Consider the following 25,335-nt stretch of genomic DNA (forward strand, 5'->3'; position numbering starts at 1 on the left):
GAATATAATTATCAAGTCCATTTCATTTGATGTCTCTTCTTAATACTTTATTATATTAATTAGTATCAAGGACCTATAATTAAGATGAAGAGAGAATATAGGCATGGCTTCGATAATTTGAATTTTATTACAAATTCTTGTTTCTACCGTGACAGAAACTCATGCGCTCTCTACCTATAGGATTTAAAAATATAATTATAATGCTTTGTATGCCCTCATCTCATCATGGGATGGAATACACATGGCGGAAAGTGATTGCACCTTTTCCGTCTTTGATCCCCCTGCCGCCTTCGGGGATAAAAGGCGTGGGTGTGTATGGGTGTGCTTGTAATTCATTTTACAACAAGAGAAAGAAGGTATTATATATTCCTTCTATATATTTAATGTAATAAAATAAATTACTTACCGATCTCTAGAATATAAATAAATTGTAATCCAAATAAATCAATGTAAAATATGTAAAAATTGCAAAAAAGGCAATTTTAAGCGGTGGAATTTTCGTCTTGACATAAAATATAGATGTTTTCGCCCAACTGAGATACCATTGTCTCGAAGAAAATCGAATATCAAAAACTACGTTTACTCAAATTTAGAAATGCTCCAATAATTTTTCTGTTCTTTCCTAATTGGTCTTTTTGGATTTTAATTTCAAACAGACCGGCATAATTGTTGCGACTGGGTAGGAATAATCATCTTTCGTAGTGGACATTCTTCCTGGAACCCTCTCTGTTTACCATAACAAAAAATCACATATGGTATTCCTCAAGATAATTATCTACTTCTATGGCTGTAAGAAACATGCAGCAAATGCTTCAAAATAAAAAGTTTCTTAATAAAAATACAAATTCGCTGCATTACTACTACACCTGCTGTCGCACCGTACAAATAGTTTGCGACTAACATACTATGAGAATAGATCTCACTCTAAATATAAGATGTTTGGTAAGTACCGTAAGGATAAGTTAAGTATTCAAAATTAAATACTTAGTATTTTGGAAGTGTAAATTGTACAACATAGCTCTAATGTTTCGCTTAACCACTCAAAATTACCCTCAGAAATACACTGCTAGTCAGTCGCAAACTGTTTGTCTAGTGTAGCATCGTACTTTTAAATAATATATCAAAACATACCGATCAATCTGCTTTCATAAAATTGGTAATCAGCCCGGCAGGCAACGGCTTGTCTGTGCCACTGGCATTGGGAAGTTCGTGGGTGGCGGATGCTGCTTACCATCAGGCGGACCGCTTGCTCGTTTGTCTACTAAGGCAATAAAAAGAATCAAAACCAAAGGCCTAGTTTCCTGTTAGATACGTGGGACCAGTCTCATTGAATATCAAACAACAAATCCATAATCATGATAACTTTAGGTCCCTATTTCATTTCGGGGATGGTAAGGAAATTTGGTGACGCTTATAGAAAAATTAACAATAGAGTTTTTATAATATTTATCGTCTATTTTAATTAGGTATTTATGAATGAATTCTGTATATTGTGCATTTAGCGTACCTAATAGGTCATAGGCTTAGAATAATCAAAGGCAAATTGATTGTAGATTAGTAAAAGCCATTTTGATTGGGGATATAGCTTTATGAAAATGTAGTTTTAGCATATTGAGCCTTATGTAAAATGGGTATTAAATGTTGTCTGTAAAATAGCTTGCAACAGTACATAGGCGGTATTGATAATCACTTTCTATTGTATTAACGTCTCTTTTTATACATACGCTTTTTGATGTGACAACAAACATTCCGTCTTTGTTTCTTATAACTTTAAGTCCACGCCTAACTTAAAAATAAATTATAGTACTCATTCCTTCTAGTCCAACACCGGCTTTTTCTTCAACCACAGTCCGCGCAAATCTTTAACGTTACAAATAAATTTTTCCACTTTTTTAATTTTACATAACTAAGACTCAAATACTGCAATTACTTGCTTAAAATACTATTTAAATGTTTTAAAATTCACAGTGCTTCTCTTTGTTTAATATTAGGAATTTATTTATAGAAATGGATAATATAAAAAATATTATGTAATTGTATTTATAATTCGTCGTTGTAAAGGATTCGTATAAAATGTATTTAAATTGTGTGAAATTGTTTAAAAATATATGATATTATTGCCAAAATAATTCTTTTGTCAATCACATTTGTCTATAATTGAACTTGTATGGAAAATCTCAAATTATTTTTAATATATTGAAAATTCTTTTTCTAATTATGTAAATACTTATAAGACACTTTTTAGTTGTATGTAAACTATAATTATGTAAAATAAAATAAACATTTTCGTAGAAAACGCCTTTTCTTTAGAATTTAGATTATATGTCCTTCAAATAAGGTAGATCTAGACCTTATGGAAATAAGCCGATATGTACATATTATATCCTACATTTTTGAGGATCATCATGTTTCTGTATGCTATGTGCCTGTTGTTAAGTAACCAGCATTTTAATTTAAAACATCAAATCAGTGCGGATTCGATTCATCCAATATTGTACCAACTTCACCTTTCTTGAAAAATCTTGTGAGATTTGAAGAAATGTTAATGTCATACTAATAAAGATGTGTTTACAAATTTCATAGACAACGTGGGGTTGCCTCCAATATCTCGTATTTGAAGAATCGGTATTCTTGTAGGTCCATAGTGAAAAATAAAAAAGTAATATCAAGATTGAATTTGGCCTTGTTCGATATAGATGATAAGTGCACTTGAGATGAATGTACTTTTATCACCAACATCGAATTATCTATAGATATAAATGAGTATATAATAAACAGTGCTAACAATAGTTGGTGACCTTTGAAGCGATCAGCATGAGGTGAGTTTTTAAATATTTTATCTCAAAACGACATGGAAGTAAAGATTTTTTTTATAATTTTTTACAAATATTAGTATCTCGAAATGAACTGTTGGTAGTTATAAGAAACAAATACTCAAAGCAAATTTTACATTTTCCTTTTTTTAACTACATATTATGTACTTTTTTGAAAAAGTTTCGCGGATTACACGCTCGAGTGAGAAAAATCCAAGAAAAATATTATTTATATTTTGACACAGAAATCTTTGTTTATTTGACTTGAATATATTTACGATAATAGGCTCCCTCGATCTTTTTCTCTGTACCTACCTTCTTAATCCAGAGCACATCGAAACACAAGGATAGTTTAGTTTAATTTACCCCAGTGCTGGATTTACACTTTCCTTAATTACCTATGGGCCACTTAGCTTGTGCCGCCCGCAGGTCTTGCGTCTGAGTGCCTATATTGCAGGTGCAAAAAAATAGGACCCCGATTGCAACTGGGTCGCATCTACTGTAAAATATGCCGCCCCTTGGTCACGGCCTATGTTTTTTTTTAGCCCAGGTCGATAAAATTGCTTCCTTGCACTTGATGTTAAGTGAAGTGAAGCCCATACAAATATAAGCTAGATACTGATCTGCCTTGAAAGTCATATCTATAAGTATATATCTATATATATAAAAATGAATCCCTATTTCCCTTGTTCACGCCATCACGCACGAACGGCTGGACCGATTTTACTTTTTTTTTTGTTGTGTTTGTTACCATCAGGAGGAGGTTTTTATGAAAGAATTTTTTTTAAAAAATGCGCGGAGAATTAGAAAATTAAAGATAACTTAACGAAAATATTAATTTTATATAACTGTCAATTGTTTGAAGTAACTGTCAGCGATTGACAGAATGCGCGCTGCAAATTCATAGTTAAGACGGGACAACGTCTGTTGGGTCAGCTAGTTTATAATAAAAATATATTTCCAGAGCGAAGCTACTGGTTTTTCCGTTGGTCTTGGTTGTGGCTGTAGCCGCTACCGCGGAAAGACAACTCGACTGGTGGGAGACTACCATATTCTACCAGATCTACCCAAGGTCCTTCAAAGATAGTGATGGAGACGGAATTGGAGATCTAAATGGTAAGTAAAAATGTATTCTTTAATATTGAAAGTATGATTATTTATAAGATATTTTAACGTAAAAAATGTTTTAGTACTGAGCAAATATATTTTAATATGATAAATAATATTTTCTCTGCAGGTATCACAGAAAACCTAGAACATTTGAAAGAGTTGGGGATTGGAGCGACCTGGTTGTCACCAATATTCAAATCACCGATGTATGATTTCGGATACGACATCGCCGATTTCTATGCTATTCAAGATGAATATGGAACTATGGAAGACTTTGATAGGCTTATTGCTAAAGCTAATGAATTAGGTAGATATTTTTACCGAAACGTTACTTTTCAGTTACATATAGACACCTATAATATAATTTTCATTTATAATATTTTTAGATATCAAAATTGTTCTCGACTTTGTGCCAAATCACACTAGCAATGAAAGCGTGTGGTTTGAAGAAGCATTACGTGGTCATGAGAAATATTATGATTACTTTATTTGGGAAGACGGTACTGTAGATGAAAATGGTGTTATGCACCCACCTAATAACTGGGTAAGTTCTTATTTCCTCCTCGTCATTAAATAAATCATGTTTCACGAAGTGTTTGGCATACTTTTTCGACTAGACAGCTCCGTGCATCCAACCCTTCATAGAAGATCAAGTTCTGTAGAAATCGTTACAAAAACGTACACAAATTTTAGTATCATTCGAATTCTTACGCCTCTTGGTCCGTGACGCACATACGCCGATACTACAAAATCATAGTTAGGTATCAATAATATCTTTTTTTTTTCTTTAGGTCAGTGTTTTTAGAAAGAGCGCATGGGAATACAGGGAGGAAGTAGGCAAATATTACCTCCATCAATTCGTCATCGGACAACCCGATCTGAATTTCCGTAACCCTGACGTTGTCGAAGAAATGAAAAATGTCATTAGATTTTGGCTTGGCAAAGGCGTTGCAGGATTCAGAGTAGACGCTATCTCCCATCTTTTTGAAGTTGATAAAGAGTTGTACGGGGGAAGATTCCCTGATGAACCTCTGTCTGGAGGTTTAAATGGAGATCCTGATAATTATGATTATTTAAATCATATCTACACTAAAGACCAGGATGAAACTTTTGATATGGTGTATCAATGGAGGGATGTTTTCGATGAATTTGCCGCGGAGGATGGACTAACAAGGGTTATGATGACTGAGGCCTACTCGAGCCCTCAACTCACTATGAGATACTTCGGTGAGGGAGACCGCGAAGGTGCACAGATGCCTTTCAACTTCGTCCTCATTTCTGATGTGGGAGGATCATCAACAGCTTACGAAATTAAATATGCTTTGGACAAGTTCCTTACCTTTAAGCCAGTGGACAAATTAGCTAACTGGGTTGTAAGTATCTATTTAGATATTGGTATTTATAATATTTTGTTCACGTAACATCATATTTAATTTTGCTACAATTTTCAGGCTGGAAATCATGACAACAATAGAGTAGCATCCAGATTCAGCCCAGAACTTGTTGATGGAATTAACATGATCGTACTTCTGATGCCGGGTATTGCTGTCACTTACATGGTATGTTGTCTTGCAGTGGCGAAAGGACCATATAACCCGATTCCTGCCGACTTCCCTTTATGTAAAACTTTTGCATAATCTAATTGTCATCAAAAAGAGTTGCGGACCGCATTTATGTACATTAGTACAGGTATATGTTGTATCGAGTTCCCGTTCGGAAAATTTCACCTTTCGCCAATGTTGTTTTAATTTATTCTTGTTTGTTGTTCATAGGTCACTTTATAAGAGCGATATGAAAATTTTATTACTTAATTATACTATCTTTTTCGAATCCAAAAATTCAGTTAATTTCCTGACTGGCAACTTCACGTTAATATTCATTTAAATTTGTATATTCCGTTTAGAAAAAATATTCTAAGAAAATTATAAATCGTCTTAAATTCTAGGGAGAGGAAATAGGCATGGTCGACGGATATGTAAGCTGGGAAGATACGGTGGATCCCAGCGGATGCAATACTGACGACCCAATCAATTACTGGACCGTTTCAAGGGACCCCGAGCGCACGCCATTCCAATGGAATGCAGACAAAAATGCCGGTAAAAATTATGCGTGTTGGAGAACATCAAATTAATATTTTGTTATTGTTAATTTGGAATTCCTTCGTGGCATAGTTTCATTGCGTGTGTGGTGTAACTTTCACTATGAAGTCTCTGGTTCAAAACCCAGGTCGTTCAGTGATTTTCTCTGCTCCGTGCTCAGAATCTAGAATTTATGTTATATATGTCGACAGACTTGTTCCTCAGCACATCGCGATACGGAATACTCATTATCATCGCGATACGGAAAATAATTGCATTATAACTAATGCAATTATTTTCCGTATCCGAAAATAATTGCATTATAACTAATGCAATTATTTTCGCCATGAGTATTCAAAGGTAGGCAGAGGGTTACCTCTGCCTACCTTTTCTAGGAAAAAGCGTGAGTTTAAATAAATTGAAATCATAATTTTCACACCCAATTCTTGCAGGTTTTTCATCTGGACACAAGACTTGGCTTCCAGTGGCCGCAGGTTACGAAACGTTGAATGTCGAAGTACAAAAAGCTGTTGAAAGGTCTCACTTGAAGGTTTACCAGCAACTTGCTGCTCTGCGCAACCAGTCCGCCTTCAGACATGGCAGATACGAATCCGTGGCATTCAACTCAGACGTCTTCGCTTTTAGAAGGTGGTTTTAATACTTTGCTTAATTTTTTTTTGTTTTTTTTTTTTGTAATTGGAACTACCTAACCAGGGAAATAATATCCCGCCATGTGCTAAAATTTGAGCTAATATCTTGTACTGAAAACGGTCACTAAAACTAAACGCGATAGTGGCGCCCCACGCAGTTTATTATTTTCCTAGTTAGGCTAAAACTATCTCATTTTCCAATCAGGATCGGATTCTAGTAAAAAAAGTAAAACTAGAAAGTAAGTCCACAAAATTGTTATATTATTCTCATTGTTTCTTTAATCTTGATCTTAAGTAAGCTTATATTTGGAATTTGGATTATCCTGTCTATTTATTTTTATTTATCAATGACATATAATACGGAACAACACGTATGTAGATAAATATCAAGTTTTATACGTAATAGCTGTTCAAATTGACATCTTTAAATACCTATGTTATTGCACTAAAATAAAAATGTCATTGTGATATAACCATGCGATGTAACCATGACATAAATATGATCTACCACAGATGTATTTAGGTACTATAAATATCTAAATATGTCTAAGTATGTATAAAGATTTTATTGTTGTATAATTAGTATTTATACATAACACCATAACAGTTTCAGTAATAAAGCGCTGCTATACAAAACAGATATTAATTTGAACAATTGGTTCCAATACACCTTTACTTCTGAGTTCTTGCAGCTCGCAAACATATCCTTGTTCAGAGAAATAATGTAAGCAATCGTATTTAATATACAAATGCATAGTGAACAGAGGTTACTTGCGCAATAAGAAGGGGATTTTAAATGTCTCCCATCTTAATATATTATATTGTATAATCTGTATTGTTAATGGTATCATTCCAATTTACTGTCTCCTCGTAACCCATTCCAATGTATTTTCGGGACACCACCTTTTTCATAAATTGCAGAAATAATTTAACTTAGTTATTACGAGCTAACGCCTATCCAACATAATCTGTGGGACCTAATCACTGCCAGTAGCATAGCATGGATCGTTGCCGTCCGCGCCGATCAACACAAAAATATTTTTCCAAACGTTTATTTTTTATCTTATTTTAGATATATTTCCGCCCCTACACTGGGCCACTGCTGCCACATATTATGTTTAAAAAACACAAATACCCATGTGGGTTAAAATCGAGACTTGGACCTTACAGACCACAGTACATAAAGACAGCCACATATAAACACCTATTTAATGCCACACAGTTCAATAGACATTCATAAATACATAATATTGTGCCACTGCCCCATAGAAGAAATAAGTAAGTACCTTATAACTAATTATTTTTCAATATTATAATATGAAACCATTATTATTTTCAGATGGCACAAAGAAGCAAACTACATTGTAGTCGTGAACTTCAGGAATCAACCTTATACAATCGATCTGAGTTACTTCGAGAATGTGGAAGGACACCTCGAGGTTGTCGTTAGCAGCATTCAGTCTCCTAAAAAGGCTGGGTATGCAAATTGTTCTAATGAATTTGCGAATTTTCATTTAGGGTGAACAAATCGGGAATTTCTTACTAAGCAGTGGCGAATCGTTCATACAACCCGACTCTTACCGGCTTCCCTTTTACGTTAATTTACGATTGTCTTCGTTTTTGTTTACTGTTAAATTGGCCGTGATATGTTAACTTAGGAAATTTATTTGCCTCGGCTTACCTTTTTAAATATTTCACTGTTACTAAGTATATTTTACTCCCAACAATTTAACATAAGTACATTCCAAAGTCCATAGGGATATAAAATCCGGGATGTCAGCAGTTCTCATCTCTCCTCCACCCCCGTCCCACTCCCACGAACAATGAAATTATCGTAAATAATCAAGAACTAAGTCATTAATTGATGGTGATTCCTATCTTATAATCCATACCAAAAATAAACCAATCAAAGGAACTCTGTAAGCTAATCTTAATTCTTATTGGTCCATTTTCACCATCGTTTCGAAGATGGTAGGATATATTTTATATCCGCTCGGATAGCGACCACCGTACACAAAGTGTTATTATTATCCATACCAAAAATAAACCAATCAAAGGACAGAGTTAAGCTAATCGTACACAAAGTGTTAAAATCCGCCATAGTGGCCCACGTAAATGTGTCGCGTTTCGGGAACAGCCTGTGTATATCCGGTTCCAACAGGCCGGCATAATTGTAATCATCTGTCGTCAATCGACATTCTATTGGACCCCACTCCACTTACCATCAGGTGCAGTGGGGAAACTTGACCTGCACATATAAAAAAAAAAATCAGTTAAGATAAATTATTGATTCGACCGTTACATATTTTATATAATTTCTAATTTATAAGTTAATAGTTTTGTTTCTTTTTCAGAGATGTGCTTGAAGCAAACCGGGCGGAGATACTTGGCAGCGAGGCTTTAGTGCTCAAAGTGTAGTAATGCATAATCTAAAATAAAATAATTTACCACAATCACTTTGTTTTCTTATAAAATATTAAACATAATTTAAACTGATTATAAATTGAGTATATAATGAAGCAGTTTGAGAACTAAACTTAAATGTACAATGTAACTAATGAAGAAAAACTTTCCACAACAGGAACTATGTGAAATTTAGTAAAATAAAATAAATATTTTTGTCTAAAACGGCTTTACTTTAAAACACTTAAAGACATACATAAACAAAAATATTACAGTAATATAAAAGCTTTACGCTATACAATTTTTTACTCTTATGACTATTTATAGAAATTTTATAAAATATCGACATTTAATCATTTTACATGACAGAAACTACATGAGAGAAACAGTTTTCTTTACAGATTCTTTACAGAATATGTTTTATGAAACCATTTAAGTATTTTTTACTTAATTGCTTATTTAAAATACTAACAAAGTTTGCATTTTAAAAAAGGAAAACAATCATGTCATGTAGGAAATGCACAATATCAAATAATTTGACACAGTTTTATATATTCCAATATATCCTATGATAGCCTATACCTATGAAGCCACAGGCAAGCTGTCAATACAAAAGGCACTGCTTAAAATTAACCACAGCATCAGCATAGTAACTTAAACTTTACATCTGTATCCTGTCAATTCAACTTAGTGTATACTTATGACATTTCCCAAATACATCAATTTGTACCGACAGGGCTCGAACATCTGCCTTCTGTCTACTACAAATAATAGTTCCCTCTACAACATCACCTTGCTTCACTTCTTTACAGTCTAAGAAATAAAACACAGTTTGTTTCCAATGAGTAGGGGTAACATGGGGGCCAGTAGAAAATGATACTTTGTTTGGCAGATCAAAAAATGTGTCAAAATACCCAACTAATGCAGATATACATCCGTCTTTTGTAATATTTAATTTAAAATCTGAAGTGAAGTTCATGACATCAGTTGTACAAGTATTTATGTCTATTTCGCTTACAACACAAGGTTCTGAGATTATGTGTTTTAATCCTACAATGTCTACACTACCTTCCCGAACAACTTCAGATTTCATGCAATTCATTTTGTAACCGTACACATCAGACCAAAAATCGATTAAATGTTTATGTGCATCAGTATCACCACTCGCTACAAGACTTATGTTACACCTATTTGGTAATAATAAACCGCCTGGATTTAAGTAGTTATCTCTAGCGTATATAACACTGTCCAACATCCCCTCAAATAACAAAAAGTATCCCATCCATTCGGATACAATAATATCTACTTTCTCTTCTAGTTTTGTGTCTTCTAATCTTCCTTTAACAACTGTTATTGTATCTTGTAAATTATTTTCCCTGATAATGTCCATAGCGTGGTAAACAATTTCTGATTGGTCCAAAGCATAGACTTTCTTTGCCCCTGCTGTTGCTGAGAACATTGATAAGATGCCTGTACCGCATCCCAGATCCAAAACAATTTTATCTTTCAATGTTTCCTTATTATTTAAGATAGCATTACGGTAAGATTCTGTACGAACTTTGTCTGAAAGCATTTCATAATGTATGCTAAAGTGAGCATAAGTATTAAAATATCCCTCGTCATCCTCTAATGGAACTTTAGATACACAGTTAGCCACAACATCTTCGTTACAATTTACATTTCCACCTTCAATGAAGTTCTTCATTGTCTCTTTCATTTTACCATCGTTTTCCTTTGCTATCTGCAGGTGAGTCTGGCATTCACCCAATTGTTCTGTCAAAGTTTGTATTGTCCTTTGGAGCTCAATGAAATGTGCTTGAGACAGAGTCACAAGACCGTTTTCCACATTAGCATGGTAAGTTTTTGGTGAACTGGGTTTCTCAGTCAACGACTCAAAGTCATACATCAACCATTCATCGTTGTCAACGGGTTTTAAATAGCTCTCGTCGTTCCACAGAGGTTCTTTAGTGTTCATTATGGTCTCTGAGGTTGGTTTATTTGTTTTAATGTAGTTGATCATTTTTATGTAAGAGTAGCAGTCCATATTGAATTTGAGCTTCAATTTGTTCAAAGCGAAGTTGTGAGCAGTTTCACAATGGCTGAATCCTTCCTCGACGGATGGTAAAACATTGGTACAAAACAGGCAAGTTACCATCGTGTCGTTCGTCTCCATTTCTTGCCATTCTTCCTCTTCAAAATTGTCTTCATCACTGCTAAGATCCGGTACGTCCGACATTTTAAGTTTAAAGACTTACTACCAGTTAAAATTACGTTTTTATGTGAATAAAATGTTACTTTTGCAAACTGCACAATATGAACATGTGAGAAACAACACTGACAACTGACAAATGACAGATGAGAGATCACAGATAATACACAGCGCTAATCCACAGGTAATAAAATGTCAGTATTAATAATATTATAATCTGTTTACAGAATGAGACATTCTAGCGGTATATTCAAGGTACAATCCGTTGTCATGGTTTCCAAACCGGTCTGAAATTGTAAACACAAGAATTATTACACTGAAGAATAAAATACTAATATTTTATCGAAATACGTTATTATAGTAAGGATGAAATTGAAAATTTCTTCATTCAAAGAAAATAAACATGTAGGAGTTGTTGTGTGTGTCAGTTGGAATAACACAGAAGATGTGTTTTCTTGCGGGTAGAAAATCGTCTCTAAATAAATAATTTTAAATGGCCATCAAATACATTTTAATTTCGAATCCCTTTCAGAGATGACCACAAGCTCCTTAAATGGAACTTGGTGAACAGCGAATGTATGACAGTTGCAACATTCCCCGATGAATTCTATCCGACAGGCATGCATTTATTTCCCAAGACGAATGTGAGCGGCACCAAGCATCAACACGACGTGATACTCATCTCGACTGCTGATGGCAAGTTAGTGAATATAGAATAGTAAAGTTCGTTAATCTTTTTGGAATTACTTCACTTAAGTAACTATAATTGAAACATTTACGATGTTTAAGACCATTTTCGTTTTGGCTGATCTTATTAAAAATCAATATTAAAACTGATTATATCACAAGGATCCGGAACTATGAGGAATTTCAATTATCAACACTAACTATTTAGAGTTTGAAGAAATATTTAGAAAATACCTTTTATAAAGCACATTCTCAGTAGTAGAGGAGGCCCGTGCCCGAGAGTGGGACAGTATATAATACAGGGCTGATATTATTATTTATATTATTATAATCACATTCGAGTACCTAATTTTCAGATTTCATATAGTTAACCATAACGGACGTATAGAAAAGTCTGTTAATGCTCATCAAGGCGCCTGTTTAACTTCTCAATGGAGTCCAGACGGTGCTGGTCTATTAACTGGTAAGTACGATTATATTAAATTTTGTAAAATTAGTCGAGAAGCCCCGCACAGAAGACCTCATTTCTTTGGGTCATCGCTTTGTTAACCAACAAAGCATCTAACACAATAAGGGACCTTTTTTGCTCCCGTCCTTGCCTCACACGTCTGACGCTACTGTTACTTTAAATTGTATAGCATAAAACATTCTAGAACAAGATTATAGACAATGACAAACATTTTTGAGTTTTCGCATTCTTCATTGTTAAGCAATGAATAATTAGTTAAGCTATTCTGGTTTTTCATTCTAGCTGGAGAAGACGGTTTTGTCAAAGTATGGTCACGAAACGGACTTCTTCGATCAACTCTCGTACAATCTGATGTACCATGCTTCGACGCCGTTTGGAGTCCAGACAACGGCGCTATATTATACACAAGGGAAAATTTCCTGATCATAAAACAGCTTAATTCCAGTAGTAAAATTACCAAAGTATGTGATTTAGTTTTCTAGTAAAACCTACTAATAAAATGTTTTAGAATCCTCAAATCTTCTTAATTTTTTTCCTAACATTATATTCTTTTCGGTCATGAAAGAGCCTCTACGCACTTTTATGTTTAAAAAGTTATTTAATGCTTCATTTATTGTTTGTTACAGTGGAAAGCTCACGAAGGACTTATTCTGCGTGTTGCTTGGAATGCGAACAACAACTTAATTATATCTGGTGCTGAAGATGGATTTTGTAAGGTAATAGTATACTCTGAACAACAGTTCAGAGTATACTATTACCTTACTTTAATTTTATTGTTCATACTATAATTTTGCCATACTCAGCCCCGGATCTATGGGGGGGCAAGCCGGGGCCCATGCCCCGGGCGGCGAATTCAGAGGGCGACAAACCCAAACTTGGCAGACGAATACACAACTTACATTTAACGCAACTTTGACTACTAAGACATCTAGAACATTACACACATAAATAATTATTTCCTGCGGGGCGCGAAATGATAATGATGGTGATGACAAAGTTAAAAATATAGGTGGTTGGGGACGACACTATCCAGATTTTGCTCCGCCTCCAAAAAATTCAAGATCCGGGACTGGCCATACTTATGATTAGGTATCGTTGTTAGCTGCAACAAAATATTTTCCTATGTATTCATTGATTATAGATACGCCTTAATCTGATTTCAGATATGGGATACATTTGGCCAACAAATAGCCGTGAGTGTGAAACACGATCAACCAATAACCAGTTTAAGCTGGTCTCCAGCTGGCGACATGTTCATTATTGGCAGCTATAGTTTGATAAGACTATGTAATCCTAATGGGGTAAATAAATAAATATATTTCTCTTTATTATTCAGGATTGGTTACGGAGATATATCTCAATGTAGGTACATTTAGATTTATCTACTATGATGTGATTTAAGACTTTATTAGGTTCACGCCCAACGGCCCGACCTACTACGGGCTAAGTGCGGAAAAGGAGCCCCTCAAGAAAGAAGACTTGGGTAGCGGCTAAAATTACAATTAGGGACGCATTATCTCACCTACTTCGAAAAATGTTTCAAGACAAACTATGAAATTTAATTTTAACCAATGGTCGTCCAGTCGTCGAATTCGTCTGTTGAATTTATTATATTTGTACCATATATCTAATTTTACTTTTATGGACTCCTCTAGATGAATTCTAATTATACCAAATCTAATACCTACTTCTCCATAAATGAGTAAAACCTTTAATCTTTACCGATAAATAAATGTAGATTTCATTTTGGATTTAACCAGTGGTCTCATTGCTTGGACCGTCCTCCCACGGGGAGCATTTACGACATCGCATGGTCGTCAGACGGCACGCAGTTGGCGGCCGCTTGCGCTAACGGACACGTCCTGTTTGCACATATCATTGACAGGTAAACTATTTACGTTTTAATTAGTATCTTTTTAAAAATATGCGTATTGTGATATTCTATGGTGACGAAGGTAATGGTTTTTCTTATGATAGGTGATTATTGTTTCGTAAGTATATACAGTGTTTTAACAATATTATAGATAATGAATTTAAAGTAAAAAAGCAGTAGAATTTTTTAAACAACTTCAAATTCGAATATTGACTATAAACTAAAAAATGTAATTTGTGAGATTAACTAATGCTACTTTAGATTAATAAAATTATATATTATTATTAATATCGGAATAGCAAGCAGAAGTGGCAGTGGGCAGGGCATATCGCTCGCAGAACTATGGCCTGTGGGGCACGAAGGTTCTGGAGTGGAAGGCAGGAATTGGCAAACGTAGCTTCGGACCTCTATCCGCGATGAGGACAGATGACTTAATAAAAGTCATAGGAGGTCGCTGGATGCGAGCCGCTTCCAATAAGTCGACCTGGAAATCTTTGAGAGAGGCCCATGTTCAGCAGTGGATATCATGTGGCTGATGATCATGATGATTAATATCGGGGTATTAAACATACAAATTATTTGTAGGGAATATACATGGAAGAATTTTGCGTGCACTCAAATCGGACGGAAAGTGATATCGATCAAGGACATAGTGACCGAACAGAGTGACAAGCTCGATTATCCAGACCGTGTCATACAAATCGCTTTGGGGTTCAACCACCTAGTAATTGCTACCGTAAAACAGTGCTTCATTCACAAACTGACTTCTTGGAACACTCCGGTGACATTCGACTTGAAAGACGGCACTATAAGCATGATATTGCTCTCTGAAAGGTAAATACTATATTGTTATGATAAAAAATGTATTTGTATGTGGCATGAATCATTTTATGAATCTAGATTTTTTTTAAATTATAACCGATTTACAATTTTTTTATGTAAGCCCTAATAGAATTAATACATTTACATAACAAACATTACCATTCATGTTTAAAATACTCTCATTCGAGTCATTTACCTGTATTTGATACAACCATAACTTACGCAATTAGAATTTTCATATAAGAGATCAGTTCGACAAGTGGCAGTACTTGTTGTTCGAAATGGAGTTTGCAAAGAGCAGTGCAGTAGTGCTGATTTCTTATTTACTAATGTCGTAATTGTTACTTACTTTTGTAGATAGTTATAATCTATACTATTATATAAAGCTGAAGAGTTTGTTTGTTTGTTTGTTTGTTTGTTTGAACGAGCTAATCTCAGGAACTACCAGTCCAAATTGAAAAATTCTTTTTGCGTTGGATAGCCCTTTGTTCGTGGAGTGCTATAGGCTATATATCATCACGCTATACCCAATAGGAGCGGGGCAGTAATGGCTAATCTCAGGAACTACCGGTCCAAACTGAAAAATTCTTTTTGTGTTGGATAGCCCTTTATTCGTGGAGTGCTATAGGCTATATATCATCACGCTATGACCAATAGGAGCGGAGCAGTAATGACTAATCTCAGGAACTACCGGTTCGAACTGAAAAAATCTTTTTGTGTTGGATAGCTCTTTATTATTGTAGTGCTATAGGCTATATATCATCACGCTATGACCAATAGGAGCGGAGCAGTAATGGCTAATCTCAGGAACTACCGGTTCAAACTGAAAAAATATTTTTGTGTTGGATAGTTCTTTGTTCGTGGAGTACTATGGGGTATATATCATCACGCTATGACCAATCGGAGCGGAGCAGTAATGAAACATGTTGCAAAAACGGGGAAAAATTATTAGTTTTGAGAGCTTCCGTTGCGTGCGCTGCGTAAACGGTTAAAGTTATGCAACAATGATGTATGACGGGATTATTCCTCTTAAAAAGTTCTAAAAAATATATTATAAAACAAAAGTCCCCCGCTGCATCTGTCTGCCTGAACGTGTTAAACTCAAAAACTGCCCAACGTATTAAGATGAAATTTGGTATGGAGACAGTTTGAGAGGCTCCCGGGAAACTACTACTTTTATAACGGAAAACTTTAGCCTGAAAAACTGTATAACGCGGGCGGAGCCGCGGGCAAAAGCTAGTGTTACATAAAATTAAAATGAAAAGTTATTTCAAGTACCGTAAAAGAAAATCAATTTGGTTTTCCAATTACAGATGCCTATGCGTGATAGAAAGAGCGGGTCTATCCGTATATAGCTACATGGGGCGACTGCTAGCCAGTCCAAGAATGGGAGTACGGCCCGAAACACTAGGCAGAGCGGCCGTTTCTTTGGGACCTGATGCTTTAGCAGTTATAGATCAAGGCGATCGAAAATGTTCGTACGATTGTAATCTTTAACTCGATTTCCAGTCATTCACATCTCATAAAGAGATTAGAAATAATATTGTCTCGTCATTTAGTTGAAAATTTTACGTAACTGCTGGTTTCAAACGAGGAATTCGCCATTAACATAGTTTACTTTTTTGTGTTACATTAGCAAGTTTATGTTTAGGCCTATCACTCGGATGGTAGATTACAATTACTCACTCTTCTTTCACCAGTGATGCACGTATTTGACCTCCCAACCGGCCTGGTAGTCCGCAGTTCGACTGACAACCCAGTAACGAAGCTGACACATAAGATGACGGTCTCTGTGATCGCGCTCTGTCAAACTGGACCAGTTAGTGAGCGTCAATTGGCTTTACTGGACTACAATAGATATCTTTATGTAGTCACAGTTAAGGAGAGTAAACCAAAGTTTGTGAAGTTAGGTGAGTTCTAAGAATCTTTTTAGGAAATAACTTTATAAAACCACTCTAATGATATTCCACATGAATCACAATCTTTGAAGAAATTCATCCATATACACTTGTCTTGTTCTGTTTCCAATCTATGCGTTTTTTTTCTCTAGGATCCCAAATCCTCAGCATAACATGGAGTTCTGAAACAGAACTACTTGTTGGTTTGCGAGCAAGTTCCGTAGTTGCTTGGTGTTGTCCAAGAGCAGCTTCACAACCTGACTGGCTGGCTCTCACCACTGTCAGTAAAGAAGTTACGTGAGTATCTATTACTTTGAAATAAATCTACCATCTTAGGGAACTCAACACCTATGCCAATCTATTGATTATAAATATGTAAGGTGTTAAAAAATTCTAATCTATTTATGAGATTTAAGCAAAAAAATTACAATATATATTTCCAGGGATCTGGGACGGAATCCCACGGTATTGAGCGTGGAGGATGGAGTGGTGCGTATTTGTCGTGGTAATGGTTCCGTGTTACACCTATCCATTGCCGTTTTTCCCGAGAAGCTACTGAAGCATATTGCCAGCAATAGGTGGCAAGCTGCGTTACAGGTATAAAACTGTTACCTAAAATGATGAATGAAAGTATGTGAGAACGAAATCTAAAACAAAAACTTTTTTTAGAGTTAATCGTTCAAAATCAAATGATATTTTTTAGAATATAATAATATTATCTTCTTTTCTTTAATTAAAAAAACTGGTTTTGTAGCTTTGTCGCACAGTCGAGGATGAGACACTGTGGGCATGTCTGGCAGTGTTAGCTTGGCAGTATAATCAATTGGAAGTGGCCGAGGAGGCGTTCGCCCTTATTCATCAGTATCACCAAGTTTGCTTACATCCAACATTTAAGAGTGAGTAACTAGTTATTTTTTTGTAAAAAAGGGAAACACGACTAATTAAGTATTTTTTTAAAGTCGATTAACAACATTTATACATTAAGCAGGCGTAAACTTTCTAACTAAAGTCTTTTATATTGCAGAGTAATGTTCCAGAACGTTTAACAATGAATTGAAGTTAAAAGAAAGCAAAGAAGACCTATGAAGAAATGCATAATAATTCCTGACATGATTATTTCATAATAATATTAAGTAATATTTAAAATTTCAAATAAAATAGAATACGTTGAAGTAATTAATTTTTCCCACCCAAACCCGATACAAAGTTACATATAAAAGTAATGTCACCAATGATGGACATTATTTTAAGAAGCTTTATGCTTTTTGGGATTTACAATATATAGACTATAAACAAATTATACTTAAATGATTTATTATCACTGTTACGATTCTTACGTTTGTTTTATTATTGTTACAATAGATTTTTATTATTTCCTTCTAATATGTGTATATTATCTATGCTTTGCATTCATTCCCTTTTTCTCTGCTTCATGAATTGTGATTGGCCCGTTGCTTCGTGAGGAATCACCTCATTCTCGTTGCGGCGGCCATTCGTTCATTGTAAATATCATTCAGTCGCGCTCGTAATATGAGTGGAGGTGTATGTGTCGTATGTATCAAAAAAGTCCGACAAAATAAATTTTATAAATAATTAACCAATACATAGATCAATCTTATCACTGAAACTGAAATAGTTTTTAAATACAATTCGTATAATGTGACTTTGCAAGGGGGAACAATGCGATACAGTGCATGTCCTACATTAAAAGTGCAGGCTAAAGTTCCGAAAGAAAGTTTTTGTTAGTGTTTTTTTTTTGTTCGGAAGATGTACGCCGTGGACTCGAGATTACTGTTGTTTCTGAACATTTTATTGTTCGTACATGGTGATGTGAGTGATAATGAAGTGAACGAACATTCTTTGGAGTTGACCCAGTCGTTGAATCTGGCTCGGCAAGAGCTTATACAGGAAACTTGCAGACGGTTTCCCCCGAGATGGGGGCTAGATGAATTACCGCGTAACCAACTTGAGCACGTTTTGGTTGACCATAACCGCAAGTTGCTATACTGCTATGTGCCAAAGGTGAGTCAAGGTAAACTGGTTTAGAAGATTGCTTTACGTAAACCGTGGCATTTTCAGTAGGATTTCTATTGTCCCTATTATTATAAAATATCGTTACGTATGGTATCATGGAAATAGAGCATGTATCTGTTTCTTATTATCAAAAAAAATAAAATATTTATGTACTTACCTATTCATATCTATTCTATTTTTTTTCTTAACATGCTCGTGATTTGTTATAAATATTACGTACGGTTTTTAAATTTGAAAAGAGAAATCTAGATTCTAAAAAAAAATTTACGTTAAAAATGATCATGGAATATGGAGGTACATACTTATTTAAAAAAATATATCATTTATCCAGTAAGTATAAAAATAGATGTGTTTGCTAATTCTATCTCAATACCAAAGATTACTACAGATTATTTTTTTATTAGCATAAAAATAATTATTAAAGTATGTATTGAAGTCTATTAGTGAGTTTCTCTAGAAATAAATCTTTGTTACCTCCACAACAAAGATTCATAGATTTGTTTATACAGAATAATGACATACTGAAGAATTGTCTTGTGTTATTATCATCATTGGATAATGACACAAATACATAATAACAGTATTATTATATAAACCATACATCGAATTGTTTGCATTAGTATTGAAAATAGGTCTAGGTAAAAAAGAAATTCATTATTTTTAATTTCATTTTTTTTTTTAATTTAAAAATGGAACAATTTGATCCAGGTGGCCTGCACAAATTGGAAAAGAATCCTCATGATACTGGCTGGCAAATGGAATGACACGGATGTCCTGTCAATACCGGCCAGTTTGGCACATACACCAGGAATGTTCCGGAACCTTAGCACATTCCCAAAACAGGATAGGGATTATATGCTTGAAAATTATCATAAAATGATAATAGTGAGGAATCCGTTTGAAAGACTGCTGTCTGCATTTAGAAATAAGTTGGAGGGTGATACTCAAAGTGCTAAGTATTTTCAGGTAAGTTTCTGTATGCAATTTATAGGTTTTAGAAAAATCACATTAATTTAAAAAAAAAAGGCAATTGATTTACCCATATAATTATTCCTTAAAGCTAAATAAAATAAAAACTACTGCTCCTAATGTTATGGGTAGATCTATAAAAGATTCTTATATATGTACATAAATTGGGAGAGAATACCCATGGTATTAAGTCTGCCAGTATACCATGTGTACAAAGTGTAAATAATTATTTATATAAAACTATTGTTTTTTCATTATAATTAAGTAATTTCAAATTGATATTCAGATCTATGTAACACCTATAAAGGACACTTTAAAACTTTACTTATAAAACATTGACAAATACCACTTATTCCTTAATAAATAGTATCTAACACTAAAAGAATTTTTAATTCAAATCAGTAAGCAGTTCTTGAGATTAGTACCTCAACAAACTCTTCTACTTTTTAAAATAGTAAAGATAAAGATTTTAATTATTGCACTGTGAACAATTCATTCATATCTCATAATGCAATCAGATCATCAGTAATCTGATGACTAAAGAAATGGAATATCATGTCTAATTGGCATGGAAGCTTTCACTGTAGCATGTATACAGTATACAGCTGACGCAAATCTGTAAACATCCAAATGAGTTCAATGATTTAGTTTACACATTATGTCACCTTTAAAAGAATTACGACGATTATGAGTTACTCATGATTGGCGAAAAATATGGAAGTCAGCTGTTATCTCTTGTGTGTGTAAAAAAGAGGAATATAATGAACTTAGCCCTGGTCTTATTTAGGAGTCTCTTTTCCCTCACTTCTCGTAAAAGTTGTGTTGAGAATAAAGACAACACTCCAGTCGACATTAAATGATTTTGATACGTCTACAGATAATTCATGAAAATGCACCAATTTGTAATTGTGAGCGTAACGATCAAGATTTATGATTGATTCACTTCCGCGATTGATTCTAACTTTAGAGTAAGATTATTATTTATTTATTTATAACTTTATTAGACCTGTACCAAAAGATACTGCATTTGACATGATAAAGACACGGAGGGGGTTCAATAAGCGGTCTTATCGCTCGAGGCTATCTCCTACAGACAATTATGGGAAGTTACAAAAAAGGGAAGTTTATGGCGCAAGATTATTTATTATTTTTGTGCAGATAGATCCCAGTATACTATAAATAATGACTACCGTCAATAACTTTAGTTTTACGTCAGAAAAATATTTTCGCAAATGAAAATTATTGGTTTTTAGACCACGAAAATCGAACTTCAATTCTTCTTCGTTCTTCGTTAAATAAGATGCTGATATTAAAACAATGTAATTTGGACTGAGATCATAACATTTAGTGCTTTCAGATTTTAACATTTAAGATGCGACTTGTGGAAGATACTTTTACTAGATCTTAAAACTGGCTCAATGATTTATGATATTAAATGTCAGGTACCGCAGGCACTTAGGTTAAGTACGTGAGGGCCTAGGTTCAATCCCTGCAGTCATATTACGCTTCATCTTCAAATATATACAATAATAATAATAATATCAGCCCTGTATTATATACTGCCTCACTGTTGGACACGGGCCTCCTCTACTACTGAGAGGGATTAGGTCTTAGTCCACCACGCTGGCTTAGTGCTGATTGGTAGACTTCACACATCCTCAAAATTCCTATAATTAGAAAATATAAAAAATAAAAATTTTAATGTCATTAAGTAAAATTCGTGTAGTAACTAGCCTCTTAAGATGTAAAACGTTTTAAAAATTAACTGTACCTACTCGTTATTTAGCTATTAGTTACCAAGATTCCTGACTCAAAAAACTAGATAGCATGTTATTTTCAAGCAAAATCATTTTAAGAAACAAAACACGTTGTCTCCTTGTTATTAAGACTTGTTTTTGTATGCGTTAAAATTATACCTTTTTTTACGTGTGTAATCTTGACAAAAAATACCGTAAAAAATATTAGAAGCATATGTTACTTTGTATGTTCGGTATTAATGGTGGATAAGTTATACGATAAATATTGGCAAATATTCAATTGATTCTTGCAATTAGCTGAGCGTTAATTCTTTCTTTGTAATAATGAAGGTTGATATTTAACAACGTTAGCTCGTGACTTCGCTTGTGTGAATAGACCTCCACATTACAAAAGTTTTTAAAACAGTGTCGCGGTTTATAATGCCCCGTGGATGACGCTAGCACCATCTATTTAAAAGTATTATTTCCTATGGAAGCATATTACCCAAATATAAAGTAGCCTATGTGTTAGTCCAGGACGTGATCTACCTGTGTGTCAAATTTCTTCCAAATCCGTTCAGCTGTTTCTGCGAAAACTTCTAACATCCAAACATTTTCCCAAACTTTCGCATTTTTAATAATAAAAATTAGATAAGTTATTAATCACGTTTGCTAAGAGAAGCATAATAAACATTGGCCTTTATAATTGAAGATGCCGAATTCGCTTAAAGTCTATAATCCTTATGAATGTTATAAAAGCTTAATAATTAAGTGTTTCCAAAGACCGGAACAATTATGTCGACCATGAAAAGTAATTAAGTACGCCGCGTAACACTTTACATATTTTATAGGTCAATATTGTAAAACAAAGTTCCTAAGCTGTCTGTATGTGATCGATTTTTTCAAAATCCACTGAACGGATTTTGGCAGTTTTTATACAAAGAGTGAAATTCTTGAGGATAGTTTAAGAACAGTACATTACGGTTTTATGCAAATTGACTGAAATATAACGATTACTGTTGAAGAGGTCGCACGTGTAAAACATCGCGTGGGTCGGGATTTACATGGGAAAATCTTTGTGGCACATTAATTTCATTTAAGTGTTTATTTTTTTAATTTGATAAAAATGTATAATATCAGCTCTGTAATATACTATTGCACTGCTGGGAACAGGCCTTCTCTACTACTGAGAGGGTTTTATTCAATCCACCACACTGGGCTAGTACGGGTTGGTGGATTTCAGGCTCTCTCCCCAGTAAAACGGCGCTCTAACTGTATTTGAAGTATGCAGGTTTCCTCACGATGCTTTTCCTTCTACGTTTAAGAAAGCGATTAATCACAAAGATCTATTTATTAAATTGTGATGTAAGTTTAATATTAAGAATTAATAAAAATAACATAATTTTTTACGTATATAGAAATATTACTGAATCTTATTGAACATGTTTGACGAAGTCATTTATATTTTGCTTTAAGAATTCAATGGGAACGTATGCTGTAATTAAATGTAGATTTAGTATTAATTTTAATGTAAATCTCTATTTTGTTTACCTTTACCGTGAGAGAAAAAGTATGTTCAAATAAATTAAGTTTCCAACAAAAAATATGACTTAGAAGCACGTAATAAGTATTCATCGTTATCATTCAATTAATATTATGTTGTTTATATTATAATTATAATATAAGTTACCTACCTTTTGTAAATTTTTCCACGACGCTTAGCATAAAAGTATGATTTTTTTTGCTTTTCTTAGAATATCGTATTGCGAGAACTAACTAATGGAATTAATTTACATGCCATTCAAGAGGAAATAACAAAAATTAGAGATTCGTGATACAAATGAAATAACTACCATACCCGTTTTAACTATCGTGGTTTTTTGTAATAATAAAATTATAATAAAGTTTTTTGAAATATATAGGTAATTTGATTCAGTTGTATTAAAATATACTTAAATATTCTCATTTCAAAACCTGTGAAGACCGAAGTGAAAATAATTAATCTCATTCCTGCAATGTGCGTCAGCCCTTACAAGAACATGTTATATCACTCGTATCTCTCTCTGTAAATAAATTCTTCTGTTAATAATACACTTTATTACGATACATTATAAAAATCTTGAAGGTCGATTTTGCATCGGGTCATATTTAATTTGTAACCTTTAAACTTTATTCGATAAGTATATCGAGGACTTTCAATTACATAAGTAATATTTGTATTGGAGATTTCTTACATTATAGTTCTTAAAACTATTCCCCAACCAACCAGTTAATCTGTTTTATAAGTTCTAAAAGAGGGACAGAAGTTTAGAACTATGGCAGGATCAAAAAAAAATTTTTGTTTTAATTCTTGGCACGGGAAAGTGACTGCATTGTACCTAATGGTAAGCATAATGTCGTCTTGATAAAGTATCGAATGGCAACAGATGTCTATCTCACGCCATTCAACACAATCATGGCAGCCTACTAAGATGATTCTTCATGCTACGGCGGAAGAACCCCGCGTGAAGGAGTTTTCCGGGATAAGTCCCGCTATATATTTTCCCGGGATAGAAAGTCGCCTATAACCTTCCCAGAGTCTTAAACTATCTCCATACCAAATTTCATAAAAATCCGTTCAATACATTTTGAGTAAATTGGTAACATACACACATACAGAGAAGGGGACTTATTTTATAATATGTATAGATGATGCTTCAACTTGCGATATTTCCCGTTGTTATATTATTACTGCCACAAACACCGACAAAATTTTAGTGATTCCGCTGTTATTGTGTATGTCGAGAAATAGTTATCCTTATTACTATCCATTACGTGAACTAAAAGCTCCATAGGTATATTAAAAATATAATTGAACCATGCTAAATTCTCAAAATTAATTTCATCTCATAAAACAATAGCTGAAAACATGTTTGCTTTACTTCGAGACGTAAAACCCCTTGGAAATTTATCGTGACCTCTCGAACTTTCGATCAAATCAACAACCAAATGATATGTAACTCAATGTTATCCGAATTATGTTTACGTAAAAAACAGTCGAAACATTCCGACGGCCTTGGAGTCGTTTCTGTTAAATAATTTGCTTCGTAGATATTGGGTCAGCATACAAGTTTCGTTGGTTTCTTTGTTAACTAACGAACGATAAACACATGGGTCTTCTGATGGAAGGTAATCACCATTGGCTAATAATGTAGAAAATAAAAGATTGTTTATAATATTCATAAATATTTGTGTATCTATAACTTAAAACTGAATAAATTGTGTTGGTTTCACTCAGGAACTACTAAGAATTAAAAATGCTTTCATTTACTAAAAGGTGTATTGTCCCAAAATAACATTGTTTTTTTAATTGATCTCTTTCATTCGGGATAAACTGTCACGCAACGAAAACGCCAGTAAATTATTGGCGATTAAAATGCTCTAAAAACTATGTTTGGCACCTTGATAGCTAGATTTATACAATAGTTGAAAGCTATAAATTCAACCGTGACCTCAGTTTATAAAGTTAAATGACAATCATCGGCCATTAGACGTCCTTTACAAGCACATTTGTTTCAATGAACTTTATAAGTAGGAAATAATGC

The 25,335-nt window shown here is 34.0% G+C and overlaps 4 protein-coding genes across 4 annotated transcripts in view; 3 read left to right on the forward strand and 1 right to left on the reverse strand.

Annotated features, from left to right (window-relative positions):
• Positions 1-2,810: 2,810 nt before the first annotated feature.
• Positions 2,811-9,104, forward strand: LOC115448124 (maltase A1). Its single transcript, XM_030175440.2, has 10 exons — positions 2,811-2,819; positions 3,778-3,929; positions 4,051-4,230; positions 4,310-4,467; positions 4,715-5,296; positions 5,375-5,482; positions 5,869-6,019; positions 6,454-6,649; positions 7,991-8,128; positions 9,006-9,104. The coding sequence occupies exons 1-10, from the start codon at positions 2,815-2,817 to the stop codon at positions 9,067-9,069; spliced, it is 1,734 nt and encodes a 577-aa protein (XP_030031300.1). The 5' UTR covers positions 2,811-2,814; the 3' UTR covers positions 9,070-9,104.
• A 162-nt stretch (positions 9,105-9,266) lies between these two features.
• Positions 9,267-11,397, reverse strand: LOC115448126 (protein arginine N-methyltransferase 1). The gene has a single exon (XM_030175441.1). It carries the CDS (start codon positions 11,288-11,290, stop codon positions 9,737-9,739), a length of 1,554 nt encoding a protein of 517 aa, XP_030031301.1. The 5' UTR covers positions 11,291-11,397; the 3' UTR covers positions 9,267-9,736.
• Positions 11,398-11,531: 134 nt separating this feature from the next.
• On the forward strand, positions 11,532-18,184 carry LOC115448127 (intraflagellar transport protein 80 homolog). Its single transcript, XM_030175442.2, has 14 exons — positions 11,532-11,724; positions 11,796-11,963; positions 12,307-12,413; positions 12,702-12,880; positions 13,046-13,135; positions 13,583-13,720; positions 14,180-14,304; positions 14,878-15,126; positions 16,428-16,588; positions 16,815-17,024; positions 17,165-17,309; positions 17,456-17,609; positions 17,767-17,908; positions 18,037-18,184. Exons 1-14 carry the CDS (start codon positions 11,630-11,632, stop codon positions 18,039-18,041), a joined length of 1,968 nt encoding a protein of 655 aa, XP_030031302.2. The 5' UTR covers positions 11,532-11,629; the 3' UTR covers positions 18,042-18,184.
• A 314-nt stretch (positions 18,185-18,498) lies between these two features.
• The window catches only part of LOC115448128 (carbohydrate sulfotransferase 11), a 34,829-nt gene continuing 27,992 nt past the window's right edge, over positions 18,499-25,335 (forward strand). Inside the window, exons 1-2 of the mRNA XM_030175443.2 lie at positions 18,499-19,034; positions 19,755-20,012. Of these exons, the coding sequence (XP_030031303.1) occupies positions 18,780-19,034; positions 19,755-20,012 (513 nt within the window). The 5' untranslated portion in view covers positions 18,499-18,779. The remainder of the gene's footprint in view (positions 19,035-19,754; positions 20,013-25,335) is intronic.

Source organism: Manduca sexta, chromosome 23, assembly GCF_014839805.1.
Source record: "Manduca sexta isolate Smith_Timp_Sample1 chromosome 23, JHU_Msex_v1.0, whole genome shotgun sequence".
In the NCBI taxonomy this organism is placed as follows: domain Eukaryota; kingdom Metazoa; phylum Arthropoda; class Insecta; order Lepidoptera; family Sphingidae; genus Manduca; species Manduca sexta.

Coding starts and splice junctions, on each gene's coding strand:
- LOC115448124 (XM_030175440.2), top strand. Junction 3,930..4,050: donor CGGAATTGGAGATCTAAATG/GTAAGTAAAAAT, acceptor TTTTCTCTGCAG/GTATCACAGAAAACCTAGAA. Junction 6,650..7,990: donor GACGTCTTCGCTTTTAGAAG/GTGGTTTTAATA, acceptor TATTATTTTCAG/ATGGCACAAAGAAGCAAACT.
- LOC115448126 (XM_030175441.1), bottom strand. CDS start 11,290: ATGTCGGACGTACCGGATCTTAGCAGTGATGAAGACAATTTTGAAGAG.
- LOC115448127 (XM_030175442.2), top strand. CDS start 11,630: ATGAAATTGAAAATTTCTTCATTCAAAGAAAATAAACATGTAGGAGTT. Junction 11,964..12,306: donor ATCTCGACTGCTGATGGCAA/GTTAGTGAATAT, acceptor CCTAATTTTCAG/ATTTCATATAGTTAACCATA. Junction 17,310..17,455: donor ACTGTCAGTAAAGAAGTTAC/GTGAGTATCTAT, acceptor ATATATTTCCAG/GGATCTGGGACGGAATCCCA.